Below are 14,641 nucleotides of genomic sequence, written 5' to 3'. Positions count from 1 at the left end.
AGAGCAAAGAGGAAGCCCCAATATCTTTCATTATCTAATCTCAGAAGTTGCACATGTCACTTCTGTTTCACTCTGTTCATTGGAAGCCAGTCACTAAGTTGAGCCCACACTCAAGGGGAGAAGAATTGGGCGCCACCTCTTGAAAGGAAACATACTAAAAACTTTGTGGACATGTTTTAAAACCACTGTACCATCTGATAAAAATTGCTGAAAATTTAACAGATAGCTCTAAGAAACAAGTTTATGGTAAAATGGAAATGTTTGCGAATTTGGAAAAATGGTCATTTGGAGAATAATTTTTTTTTCTAATTGACCTACAACCTATGATTAACTTGACACACTCATAAAATGATCCTGTTTCCTATAGTGAAGTTGGAAGTGTGGCTTATCAGCCACAAAGTACAACAGCAGGATTCATGCCTAAGCAAACTGCATTCACTGACACAGTGGACTCCTCTAGAAATGTTAGTGCAGGGAAAGAGTGGCCCTAAGTGACCAAACAGGACAGACACAGACGAGTCTTCAAATGTGTAACATCTCTTCCCCTGTCCTCCAGAGACCTGGAGAGACTGGCGATGGGCAAGAACATCGTTGTTAATTTTCCTGAGGTTCTTTGTTCTGTGAAGTTATGTAGATTCCTAATACTAAGAAGTGTGATTGGGACTTCCCTGGCGGTCCAGTGGCTAAGACTCCGCACTCCCAATGCAGGGGGCCGGGCTTTGATTCCTAGTCAGGGACCTACCCTGACCACCACCCCTCCCCTCACCTGCTGGAGACCATCAATCTTGTCTCTATGGATCCACCTATGCCAGATATTTCATAAAAGTGGAATCATACACTATATGAACTTGGTATCAGGCTTCTTTTGCTTAGCATACTGTTTTTGAGGTTCATCTACGTGGTAGCATGTATCAGTACTTTATTCTTTTCTTTTCTTTTCTTTTTCGGTTGCACTGCACGGCTTGCAGAATCTTAGTTCCCCGACCAGGGATTGAACCCAGGCCACCACAGTGAAAGCGCTGAGTCCTAACCACTGGACCACCAGAGAATCCCAGTACTTTGTTCTTTATTATGGCTGAATAATATTCCATTGTATGGATATACCACAATTTGTCTCTCCATTCATCTGCTGATGGACATTTGAGCTGTTTCCACCTTTTGGCTATTGTGAATAGAGCTTCTATGAACATACATGCACATGTATTTGTTTGAGTGCCTGTTTGCAGTTCTTTTGGGTATACACCTAGGAGTGGATTTGCCAGGTCATATGGTAATTCCATTTAATCTTTTGAGGAACCATCAAACTGTTTTCCACAGCAACTGAACCATTTTACATTCCCACCAGCAATGTTTGAGTGTTCCAATTTCTCCATATCCTTGCCCACACTTGTTATTGTCCAAATATATATATATAGCTATCCTAGTGGATGTGGAGTGGTGGTACCTCATTGCAGTTTTTGATTTGCATTTACCTAATGACTAAAGATGTTGAACGTCTTTTCGTGTGCTTGTTGATGTTTATGTTTCTTCCTTGAAGAACTATCTATTCAAATCCTATGCCCATTTTAAAACTTGGGTTGTCTTTTTGCTGTTGAATTTTAAGAGTTCTTTATGTATTCTGGATACTAGAATGGTTTCTCCCATTCTGTTGTTATCTTTTCACTTTTTTGATAATGTACTTTGTTGGTTTACTTTTAAATAACTTAAGTTTTTCATTCATTCATTTACTTATTCAACAAGAGCAGGCACTGGGCTGGGCACTGTGTATATAGTGACAAATGAAACAAAGTCCCTGCTGTCCTAGAACTTTGTTACAGAAGCAATAATCATAGTAATAATAACTGGTGATCACTACCAGTGACTGAGGATGACTATGTGCCAGGCACTGTTCTAGCTCTTTCATCATTTCCAGTGACACTCAGGATAATTCTGAGGAGTACGTAGTATTATCATCCCTGGTTTACAGGTGAGGAAACCGAGGCACAGAGCAATTAAATAGCCTGTCCAAAGTCTCAAAGATGTTAAGTTGGAAAGTTGTGGGTCACCCAGACAGTCTGACTCCTGCACCCATCTCCTCACCACCACACTCTTGTCTCCCCAGTGTTACGAGAACAAGACTTTCTTCTTTGTTTTTACCAGTTTGGAGCAGCACACAAAACCTGAGGATAGACAACATCATTATTATTACAATAAAACATAGTTTTAAAAATTATGTGTCTCAGCTTCATGCCCTTCACAAGGTCAAGCAAATACTAAAAGATTTCATTTTTTAAACTACAGCTTTTGCCCCGTAGAACCTTGTGCCCTTGTTTCCTCCTCTGAGTTGACACGGGGAGTAGTGTCAGCCTTTCCTGCTGTGTAAGAGGCACAGGTCTTGTGTAACTTCAATGAACAACGGTCACAAGGCTCTGACACTAAAGGACAGTTTCACATAAAAACCTACTGAATGTTTTTAAAAGATACATATTTCTCCAAAATTACATGAGCCCTTCAACTGCGACACTTAACTTAGCATTTATAAGTTTTATTATACAGTCTTCCAGAGTTTTTTAAAAATAGAAAGTCCTTGGGAAAAACTTGTTTCTAATTGCCCAGTTGGCCTGGCCCTAAACACTGTGTCCGCCAGGGCCTGATACTGTCTCCCCTCACCCCACCCTGCACCTGGTGTGGGGTGTGCCGCTCGACAGGGATGCTTCTAAGCACCAGCACACAGGCTGGTTGGGCTTGGCGAGACCAGCCCAGAAGGGCAGATACCAGTGGGAGACACACCTTGGTAATTATTGATTCAGCAACAGGTATACCACCATAGCACATAACACTAATTACCTTGTTGCTTGGCTTTTTTTTCTTTTTAATAAATTTATTTATTTACTTATTTATTTATTTTGGCTGCGTTGGGTCTTCGTTGCTGCACCCGGGCTTTCTCTAGTTGCGGCGAGCGGGGGCTACTCTTCGATGCGGTGCGCGGGCTTCTCACTGCGGTGGCTTCTTTTTGTTGTGGAGCATGGGCTCTAGGCGCGTGGGCTTCAGTAGTTGTGGCACACGGGCTCCGTAGTTGTGGCTGGCTGGCTCTGGAGCACAGGCTCAGTAGTTGTGGCTCACGGGTTTTGTTGCTCCGCGGCATGTGGGATCTTCCCGGACCAGGGCTCGAACCCGCGTCTCCTGCATTGGCAGACGGAGTCTTAACCACAGCGCCACCAGGGAAGTCCCTTGCCTGGCTTTTTAAAACAAAATACTGCATAAAATATATTTTTAATGTTTCAACTTTGGGCTTTGAACAGGATTTGGTAAAAGAGGTGGAGAAATGTACAGAAATCAAAGGCAGGATGTAATTGGTCAGGAAGATGCCTGGCACTGGTCTTTTCCTTACAACAGTGCAATTTGCCCAACTTATTCATACCCTCAACTCTGCTGTAAAAGGAAGCAAAGCTGTGCATGGATGGCACTGAGGTGCACTTCTTTAGTGTGGCCAGCAGGTGGCAGTCTTGTCTGGATGTGAGGACAAAGAACGGGGGCACTGGTTTTCCCAGGCTCTAGGAGCAAAGAATTGCAAAACCAACCTCATCAGTGCTGAGTGCCTTGGCAACGGTTGCCTGACAGAGCCACAATTCCCAGGTGCCATGCCATTTCTGAGGCATGTCTGCCACATGAATACGAAGCCTGGTGCTACAGCTCTGTCTCCCATTCACTGCAATTCCCTGGGCAAGTCTTTGTTCTGGGTTTCTGCATCTATCAGACAGGTGATCACAGAGCTTTCTTCTGGTGCTGACAGGCTGTGGGTTCCGTGGTTCCTCTTTGGATTGGAGGGATCCTTCCCCTTGCACTCCAGTTTCCATCGAGTGTCGGTGGCATGCTCCTTGCATCTGTTTTGTTTACTGCAGTTTCAGTCAGCACTGGTGCTGACTGTAGCTGACACATACCCAATCTGTTATTTGTCCAATGAATGGGCATAGGTCCTGCAGAGCTGCTTCTCAGCCTCACTGGGCATGAACTCTCAAACTACAAACCCTCCTGATCCCACCCTCCTCCCTGAGGACTCTGATCCCTTCCTTCCCAGACCCCACACTTTCCTGTCTTCCTCCTATCTCTCTGGAAACTATTTCTCAGCCCTTCATACATCCCTTTTCCTCCACCAGTCCCTTAAGTGTTGGTTTCTTTTTCTCCTAGGAATCAATGCCAGGTCTTCTTCTCTTCTCTTCCTTTTGATTCTGTGGTACCTCATCCACTCCCATGGTTTTAATTACCACCCAGAATGGTAGAAACAATAATAGCTCACTTTTATAGAGTATTGACTATATACTGAGTACTGCTCTAGCTCATTACTCATTTAGTCCTCACAACAAGCTGATGCGGCAGATATCACTATTATTCCCATTTTATGGATGAAGTGCAGAGTGGCTGAGTGACCACTGTGCAGCTCAGACCTCTCTCCTGAGCCCGAGAGCCTGACCCTCATACCCACCTACCTTCTGGACATCTCCCCTTGGATGTCACTGACCATGTTCAGAATTAGACTCCTGCTGTCATACAGAGTGAAGTAAGTCAGAAAGAGAAAGACAAATACCGTATGCTAACACATATATATGGAATCTAAAAAAAAAAAATGGTTCTGATGAACCTAGGGGCAGGACAGGAATAAAGACACAGATGTACATAATGGACTTGAGGACACGGGGTGGGGGAAGGGTAAGCTGGGACGAAGTGAGAGTGTGACATTGACATATATACACTACCAAATGTAAAATAGCTAGTGGGAAGCAGCTGCATAGCACAGGGAGATCAGCTCGGTGCTTTGTGACCAGCTAGAGGGGTGGGATAAGGAGGGTGGGAGGGAGACACAAGAGGGAGGGGATATGGGGACATATGTATAGGTACAGCTGATTCACTTTGTTATACAGCAGAAACTAACACACCATTGTAAAGCAATTATACTCCAATAAAGGTGTTAAAAAAAATTAGACTCCTGGTATTCCTGCTCCAAACCTGTCATTCTCCGAGGTCCCAATCTCAGCAAAAAGCATCCAATCACCCAGGTTAGACATGTGGGTAATTGTCATCTCTTCCTGCTTCCCACCTTAAACCAACTTCTAACAAGACCAGTCAACTCTAATTCCTTAATATCATTCAGACCTGTTCTGCCTTCTCCATTCTGTCTCCACTGCTATAATTCAGGTCTTTGTATTTCTCACATCTACACTGATCTCCATCTCTCCAGCATGGTACCCACACAGTCTATTTTCCTGGTCCTCCACCAGAGAGGTTGCCGTGGAGCTTAGTTTAACGGTGAAGAATATGAGGTTTAGAATCCAACAGAGTTATTTCACTACTCATTAGCTGTTTGAACTTGGGCAAGCTTGTCAATCTTTCTGAGTCTTAGTCTTCCCTGAAATGAAAGATGAGAAAACATCTCCTCTACAGGGTAGTTGGCACATGCAAAGCCTCCAGAAGCTGGGGCTGGCCTGCCTACACAGCCTTAGCTTTCACTCCATGACCCACCGTGCTGCATCCCAGCCACACCTCCCTGTTTGCCTGGCTACCAGAGTGGCACACACCATCCAACATGGCACTCGCCACATTCTCCCTCCCAGTCCTTCTCTCCTCCCCATGGCCTTGCCAGTTCACCTGCCACCTTCTCCAGGGAAGTCTTCTCCTGATTCTCTATCCCCCACGACCTCAACAGGCCCTCACACCAGCCTGGCTTCCTTTGTGTTCCCATGGCTCTTTTCACACCAAATCATAAATGCCAGTTTCTTTACTGGTACTCTCCAATGGACTGTGTGGTCCCTGAGGGCAGGGATTGTATGTTAGACCTCCTCATAGCCCAGGGATCCGGCACAGAGAAGTTGCTCAATAATCATTTTGTTAGATGAATGAATCAGCCAATGAATAAAGCAGTGGCTGCTTCAATTTAGGACAGTTGGGTGTTGTCAACACCACAGGCTTCAGGCAAAGCTGCCAATGGCAGCGGTCTCCTGTTCCCTTTGCTTTCTGAATGAGTCAGCTATGCTGAGTAATTTGCACGGTGTATAGAGTTGTAACTGGCTGTGGTTCTTGTGGAGATATCTGGGCAGGGACTAGCACTTCCACTTTGGGTGTAAACAGTGTCACCTGTGAAATTTAAAACTCAATCAAAAGTGATTCAGTGGGGGCTTCCTTGGTGGCACAGTGTTTAAGAATCTGCCTGCCAATGCAGGGGACACAGGTTCAATCTCTGGTCCGGGAAGATCCCACATGCCACGGAGCAACTAAGCCCGTGCGCTACAGCTACTGAGCCTGTGCGCTAGAGCCCGTGAGCCACAACTACTGAGCCCGAGGGCCACAACTCCTGAAGCCCACGCGCCTAGAGCCCGTGCTCTGCAACGAGAGAAGCCACCCAATGAGAAGCCCGCAACGAAGAGTAGGCCCCGCTCACCACAACTAGAGAAAAGCCCACACGCAGAAACAAAGAGCCAACACATCCAAAAATAAAAGTAAATGAATAAGTTTATTTTTTTTAAAAAAAGTGATTCATTGGGGAATTCCCTAGCGGTCCAGCAGTTAGGACTCGGTGCTTTCACTGCCGTGGCCCGGGTTTGATCCCTGATTGGGGAACTAAGATCCCACAAGCTGAGTGGCACAGCCAAAAAAACCCAAAAACACAACAATGATTCAGTGAATAAATCTTCATTTTGCCAAGGATCCCCATTCATAATCAAGGAGCAGCTACATAATCAGTGAAGGCTCAAGCATTTAGTACTTGTGCCTGGGAAGAGCCCAGCTACTACTGAGAGCTGTGCTGCAGCTGACCACGCCCCTATAGTCAGATATGAGGAGGAGCCAACCACTCAGACCCCAAAACCAAGCAGCACTAATTCAAGAAAAAGGAAGAAAAGGTTTCACAATCAAACAATAAAAGAACAAGTGAGGAAGATTATAGCACCAGGCTATAGATGCCAAGTGGCCAGAGGCATCCTAGGCTGCATTTTTATCCAGGTGGGAGAGCATATGGGTGAAGACAGGGAGGCTCAATGTCCTGGACCCTTTCCCTCCACAGGGTTGCTGGCTCTGTGATTCCAGATTAGAAACATATCTGAGCAATAAGAGGTTGCGTTGGGTGTAGTTGGGATTATGAGGGCTATCCCAGGAGGCCTGGATGAAAGAGAAAGTGCCGAAGCAGTGGCCAGCTGTTTCTGAATCAGGTTGGCCCACAGAGGAAAGGGGCTGTCCCAGAGGCCTGTCCCCAGAGTACCAAGCACTGGAAGAGGTGGCACTACACATCCTTGAGGATCTTCCGCGTGGGAGAGTAACTCTTTGATTCTTTGATTGGGAAGAACAGGCTGAGACCAACTGGGTTCACTCCAGGAATACAAGGCTGGTTCAATACCCTAAAGTCAACCAATTTTATCTAGCAAATTAACAGACTAAAGAAGGAAAATCACATTATTGTATATCAATCATTGCAGAAAATGCATGTGACAAAATTCAAAGCTCATTCGTAATTTAAAATCCTCAGAAAAATAGGACTAGAGAAGAGCTTCCCCGGGAATTCCCTGGTTCTTCAGTGGTTAGGACTCCACACTTTCACTGCCAAGGGCCCAGGTTCAATTCCTGGTTGGGGAACTATGATTCCACAAGCCATGAGGCACGCCGGGGAAAAAAATAAAATAAAAGGAAGGAAAAAAAGAAAGGGTGAGAGAAGAACTTCCTCAGGTTGATAAAAAGCATCTACAAAAAGAAATCTACAGCTAACATTATACTTAATAACGAAAGACTAATGCTTTCCCCCTAAATTCAGGAACAGAGCCACTGTGTCTGCTAAAGGATTACTTCTAGCAAAAGAAAAATAATCCTAGGAGACAATTCTCTACAGGTCTTTCACATTTCTGCATACCTTGTAAATGAAATAATTACAGTTCTTTGTTCCAGACTATCTTTTCAAGGATGTTTGTTTAGCAAAGAGCGTTGGAAAATAAAGATAGTTTCGACACTTCCCTGGTGGCGCAGTGGTTAAGAATCTGCCTGCCAATGCAGGGGACACAGGTTTGATCCCTGGTTCGAGAAGATCCCACATGCCACGAGCAACTAAGACTGTGTGCCACAACTGTTGAGCCTGCGTGACACAGCTACTGAAGCCCGCGCACCTAGAACCCATGTTCTGCAACAAGAGAAGCCACCACGATGAGAAGCCCGTGCACTGCAATGAAGAATAGCCCACGCTTGCCGCAACTAGAGAAAGCCCGCGTGCAGCAACGAAGACCCAATGCAGCCATAAATAAATAAATAAACAAATAAATAGACAAATAAATAATAATAAAGTCCATAAAAAAAAAAGAAAAGAAAGATAATTTCCCCTTTAGAGCAAAGGGAAGGCATGCTTACTGACTGCTATATAACATTCAGGTTCTCTGAAATCAGGGTTCCTCTTTGTAATAAAATCCATTGCATAAGCAGGCGTTCATCTGTGTTACTCCCATGGGACTTGGGGGTAAAGGGAACTGATGCAAAAAGGGAAAACCCATATAATCAATATGATGACTATAAAAGGAGACATCATTATAGATGGTACATTCATTAAAATGATTTTTTAATAACATAATGAAAACTTCTTGCAATATGTTTGAAAATTTAGATGAAAAGAGAGAGAAAATATAATTTACCAAAACATACTCGAGAAGTAGAAAACCCAAACTGTCCTCTAAGCATTAAAGAAAATGAATCAATAATTAATTTTTCCCGTAAGACCAGAAGCTTCAGAGAATTCTATCAAACATTCAAGAAAAATTTCTAGTCTTAAACTCTTCCAGAGATTAGAAAAAAAGAGTACATCTTTTCCAAAAATCCCTTTCACAGATTTTCCTGGAGGAGCGGCCATAGCATAGGAATAGACACCAGTCTTGGAGAGTTACAATCAGTTAAGGAGAGAGTGGCAAATGTAGCTAAGTGTACTCTGGCCTCTCTTCACATCACTTGTCCTTTTTTGTTTTTTCGGCTTCCTTTGGGTCTTCGTTGTGGTGCGTGGGCTTCTCGTTGCAGTGGCTTCTCTTGTTGTGGAGCGCTGGCTCAGTAGTTGAGGCACGTGGGCTCAGTAGTTGTGGCTTGCGGGCTCTAGCACGCAGGCTCAGTAGTTGTGGCGCACGGGCTTAGTTGCTCCGCGGCGCGTGGGATCTTCCCAGGCCAGGGCTCGAACCCGTGTCCCCTGCATTGGCAGGCGGATTCTTAACCACTGTGCCACCAGGGAAGTCCCAGATCACTTGTCTTTTACCTTTTACTAAAGATTTTGTGGAGAGGAATGTGTGGGACGTTGCCTTCTCATCTAAGACGGAAAGTTTCCAAGATTTCATCTATTAGGTATGACCTTTGCTATAGTTTTTGGTAGATAGCTCTTACCACACTGAGATTCAATTTTCTCAAACTTTCTTTCTATTAAGATCATATATGTGCATTGCTAGATGGCACATTATTCCTTTTACACACTGCTAGACTCAATTTGCTAATATTTTGTGTAGAATTTTTGCATCTGTGTTCATGAGTAAGATTGCTATATAACTTCTCTAGAGCCTCACTTACAGCTGGGGGCAGGGAATCAGAGAACGCAGTTCCCAACCTACAACTTAAACTTGGAACTGCTTTCTAAAACAACAAGTTGGCTGCATCTTCTATCTCTTAACTACGCACCTCTTTCTAGTTCTACACATCAGCCATTTGTCTTTGAAATCCCACATACTTACCCTTATTTAAGTAAAACCTCAAAAGACTCCACTACCAATTCTCAAGTGTTTCTCTCCACGAAAGTCTTTGCCAAGACACAAAAGATTTCCTTAAACTGGGGAGGAACGTGTATGTGTGTACCATGCATGCCCATCCTCCCATATACTCGTTGGTCCCCCAACGTTTGTGGTGCCTTTGTACCTGCCAACAAAAACCTGTCTTCCATTGTAGAGAATGACCCCTAAACATGTTCTTACTGGGTAAAAGCTCCTGACAAGAAAATAAAAGGTGGGACTTCCCTGGTGGCGTAGTGGTTAAGAATCCACCTGCCAAATCGCAATGCATTATTGATAATAATAATTACTGGGACATGCGCGTTCCGGCCGAAGGGGGGTAAATTTCCCAACTCCAGGAATTTGTGGCGGAGTGGGCAAATAACCGCGGCTCTCCAGGCGCCCCGATGCTCGCACCATGTCGAGGCGCAAGCAGGCGAAACCCCAACACATCAACTCGGAGGAGGACCAGGGCGAGCAGCAGCCGCAGCAGCCGGCCCCGGAGTTTGCAGATGCGGCCGCAGCGGCGCCGGCGGCGGGGGAGCCGGGTACTCCAATGAACCCCCCAGGGAGTGGCGATGACGTGAACGTGGACGGAGCAGGGATAAAGAGGCCTCGGCGGGAGGAGACTCACATCTGTGAGAAATGCTGTGCCGAGTTCTTCAGTTTCTCGGAGTTCTTAGACCATAAGAAGAATTGCACTAAAAATCCACCTGTCCTCATCATGAACGACAGCGAGGGGCCGGTGCCTTCAGAAGACTTCTCCGGGGCTGTGCTGAGCCACCAGCCACGCAGCCCAAGCAGGAAGGACGGTCACAGAGAGGACGGTGGCAGCTCAGGGGACACGAGGGAGAAGCCGGGGGCAGAGTCCATCGTGTACTTAAAGACGGAGGCCGCCCTGCCACCCACACCCCAGGACATAAGCTATTTACCCAAAGGCAAAGTGGCCAACACCAACGTCACGCTTCAAGCGCTACGGGGCACCAAGGTGGCCGTGAACCAGCGGGGCGCAGACGCGCCCCCAGCCCCGCTGCCCGGCGCCAGCAGCATCCCCTTGGTCCTCGAGCAGATCCTATGTCTGCAGCAGCAGCAGCTCCAGCAAATCCAGCTCACGGAGCAGATCCGCGTGCAGGTGAACCTGTGGGCCTCCCACGCCCTCCACTCCAGCGGCGTGGCCGGAGCTGACTCCCTGAAGACGCTGGGCGGCCACGTGTCCCAGCAGGTTTCGGCGGCTGTGGCTCTGCTCAGCCAGAAGGCGGGGAGCCCGGCTTTGCCCCTGGACACCTTGAAGCCAGCCAAGCTACCTCACACCAGCATCCCTTCTGCTGCCAGCTCCGTGTCCCCAGGGCTGACGCCCTTCGCCCTGAAGCCAGACGGGACCCGGGTGCTCCCCAACGTCCTGTCGCGTCTCCCGGGGGCGTTGCTACCTCAGGCCCCAGGCTCTGTGCTCTTCCAGAGCCCCTTCTCCGCGGTGGCGTTAGACCCGTCCAAGAAAGGGAAAGGGAAGCCACCGAGTGTCTCCCCGGTAGATGTCAAACCCAAGGACGAGGTCCTCTACAAGCACAAGTGTAAGTACTGTAGCAAGGTTTTTGGGACTGATAGCTCCTTGCAGATCCACCTCCGCTCCCACACTGGAGAGAGACCCTTCGTGTGCTCTGTCTGCGGTCACCGCTTCACCACCAAGGGCAACCTCAAGGTGCACTTTCATCGGCATCCCCAGGTGAAGGCAAACCCGCAGCTGTTTGCTGAGTTCCACGACAAGATGGCGGCAGGCGGTGGCCTTCCCTACGCGCTCTCTGGCCCTGTCCCCGTAGATGAATCCGGGCTCTCCTTAGACAACAAACCCGTCCTTGCGACGGGGACCCCCAATGTAGGGCTATCTCAGAACCTCTCTTCGGGGACTAACTCCAAGGACCTCATGGGTGGCCCGTTGCCCAGCGACCTGCAGCCCGGGCCTTCTCCGGAAAGTGAGGATGGATGCATCCTACCTGGGGTGGGGCCCAACCTTAACTCCCCGAGGGTTGGCGGCTTCCAAGGGAGTGGGACACCCGAGCCGGGGTCAGAGACCCTGAAATTGCAGCAGCTGGTGGAGAACATCGACAAGGCCACCACCGACCCCAATGAATGTCTCATATGCCACCGTGTCTTAAGCTGCCAAAGTTCCCTCAAGATGCATTACCGTACCCACACCGGGGAGAGGCCGTTCCAGTGTAAGATCTGTGGTCGAGCCTTCTCCACCAAAGGCAACCTGAAGACGCACCTCGGGGTGCACCGGACCAACACGTCCATAAAGACGCAGCACTCGTGCCCCATCTGCCAGAAGAAGTTTACCAACGTGGTCATGCTGCAGCAACATATTCGGATGCACATGGGAGGTCAGATTCCCAACACGCCTCTGCCGGAGAATCCCTGTGACTTTACGGGTCCCGAGCCGATGATGGTCGGTGAAAATGGCAGTACAAGCGTTGTCTGTCATGATGATGTCGAAAGCATCGATGTAGACGAAGTCTGCTCCCAGGAGGCCCCTGGCAGCTCCTCGAAGGTCCCCATGCCCCTTCCCAGCATCCACTCGGCATCACCTACTCTAGGGCTGGCCTCGGTGGCTTCCCTAGATGCCCCGGGGAAGACGGGTCTCACTGGTCTTGTCCTGCAGCGACAGAGCAGCCGAGAAAACGGTTCCGTGGAGAGTGATGGCTTGACCAACGACTCTTCCTCCTCGGTGATGGGGGACCAGGAGTATCCGAGCCGAAGTCCAGATGTCCTGGACACCACGTCCTTCCAGGCAGTCTCCCCAGCCAATAGCCAAGCGGAGAGTGTCAAGTCCAAGTCTCCTGATACCGGTGGCAAAGTGGACAGCTCCGAGAACAGGCGCACTGAGACGGAAGGTCGGAGCACTGGCCCACCGACATTTATCCGAGCCCAGCCAGCCTATGTCAAAGTCGAAGTTCCTGGTGCGTTCGTTGGTCCCGCGACCATGTCCCCAGGCGTGACACCTTTGCTCGCCATCCAGCCCCGACGACAGGCCAAGCAGCACGGCTGCACGAGGTGCGGGAAGAACTTCTCATCTGCCAGCGCGCTTCAGATTCACGAGCGGACTCACACCGGGGAGAAGCCTTTCGTGTGTAACATTTGCGGGCGAGCTTTTACCACCAAAGGCAACTTGAAGGTCCATTATATGACGCACGGGGCCAACAATAGCTCGGCACGCCGTGGCAGGAAGCTGGCCATCGAGAACACCATGGCTCTATTAGGAACGGACGGAAAGAGGGTCCCCGAGATATTTCCCAAGGAAATCCTGGCCCCTTCGGTGAACGTGGACCCTGTTGTGTGGAATCAGTACACCACCATGCTCAATGGTGGTCTGGCCATGAAGACCAATGAAATCTCTGTGATCCAGAGTGGTGGCATTCCCACCCTCCCGGTGTCGCTGGGGGCCAGCTCCGTGGTGAATAACACCGCTACCTCCAAGATGGATGGCTCCCAGTCGGCCATCAGTGCCGAGGTGGAGAAGCCAGGAGCTGCCGACAGCGTCCCCAAACACCAGTTCCCTCACTTCCTGGAGGAAAACAAGATCGCCGTCAGCTAAGCTACAGGAGAATGCACGTCGAAGGAGTAGTGCAGTGACCTCTCTAGAACTGTCCCTTTTTTGTTTGTTTTTCTTAAAGACCCCATCTCCTCCAGTTTTCTTCCTGATGTGCAAATAATGTTTACAGTTGTGACCACAACCTCAGGCACATCCTACAATCACAATGTTGCTATGCTGCTTTGCAAAAACAAACAAACAAAAAAGAAAAAATCAAAAAAAAAAAATTCATACTAAAACAAATATAGACTAGTATTTTTTTTTTTAATTTTGGAAAGAAGCGGGTCTTGCAAAGTAGTTTTGTTACTTGCAACAAACTATATACATAAAACCTTTGTACAACCTAGAGTAACTGTTTCCAAAGACTGTCCCCTATTTCAAGTTGGAAGGTGTTGAACCACCATGGAGAAGACAACTGTTTTGCCTCTTTGGGGGGTGGGGGGAGGGGTGGGTGGGGACTGTATACTTACTTCTGCGGTGACTGTATGCGGGTAAATGGACAAGGTCTGTCGTCTGTTTAGGGACCTGTTTGGTATTCTCCGAACCCTACACCCATTTTTCTTTTCTTTTTTGAATGTACTTTTTTTTTTTTTTTAAAGCCGAGGTTGTAGAATTCCAAATTTTTTTTCAACCTTGGAACCTGAAGTAGAATGCCCTCAAGTGGACAGATTTTAGTCCTTAGAAAGTCGGTGTGTGTGTTGCTGCTTATTTAAATACAGTTCAGTTGGAGTCCCAAGAGTGCCAAGGTGTCCTCCCTATGCTTTCCAGATGCCCTTCTTCTTCCTAAAACCAGGAGAGGTGAGCACCTGAGCAGGGAATCTCAGGTGACCTAATTGAGTTCACCGGTGCCTACTCTGAAGCGCTGGGTGTCCGTTCTTGAAGAAACAAACTCACAGGAAGGGTGTGTCTTATTATACACTAATAACTTCTTATACTAATTTGTACCAGAAGTTCCTTGATTGTGACTTATGCCAAGTAATTATGAAGATTTTTTTTTTCTGAGTATTGCATGAAGGCTACCAAGTTGGAACAGGCAAGTCCTGGATGTGAAAGCTTTAATTTATCTACCTCATTCATGTGTTATTTTTGTAGCTATAGTCTCTATTTTCTTATTTGATGACCGCTGAAGTGTTCCTAGGTCCTGTCATAAACCTAAGAGTTGATGTATTGGTGGGAGCAGCTGGAAGTTCAACATGTTGTGATTCTTTTTTCTTAATCCCCCTTTTGTATATGTGATATTAAGCAGACGATGAAGCGTTACTCTTGAGGATTTAACAAGGAAGGAGAAAGAAAGACCCACATTTCTGGGTGAAGTCTT

The 14,641-nt window shown here is 47.5% G+C and overlaps 2 protein-coding genes across 3 annotated transcripts in view; both read left to right on the top strand.

Moving 5' to 3' along the window:
* Positions 1-14,641, top strand: part of ARMH1 (armadillo like helical domain containing 1) — an 85,719-nt gene that overhangs the window by 35,926 nt on the left and 35,152 nt on the right. The window lies entirely within an intron of this gene.
* Positions 10,159-13,326, top strand: LOC132516231 (sal-like protein 4). 2 transcript variants are annotated; one of them, XM_060142636.1, is made up of 2 exons: positions 10,159-11,308; positions 12,626-13,326. In XM_060142636.1, exons 1-2 carry the CDS (start codon positions 10,159-10,161, stop codon positions 13,324-13,326), a joined length of 1,851 nt encoding a protein of 616 aa, XP_059998619.1. The 2 variants fall into 2 exon arrangements, with proteins under 2 accessions (XP_059998619.1, XP_059998618.1); XM_060142635.1 differs by having other exon boundaries at positions 10,159-13,326.

This window comes from Lagenorhynchus albirostris, chromosome 2 (assembly GCF_949774975.1).
Source record: "Lagenorhynchus albirostris chromosome 2, mLagAlb1.1, whole genome shotgun sequence".
Classification (NCBI taxonomy): Eukaryota; Metazoa; Chordata; class Mammalia; order Artiodactyla; family Delphinidae; genus Lagenorhynchus; species Lagenorhynchus albirostris.
Note: the sequence above shows the minus strand (reverse complement) of the source record. Positions and strands in the feature narration are given on the sequence as shown.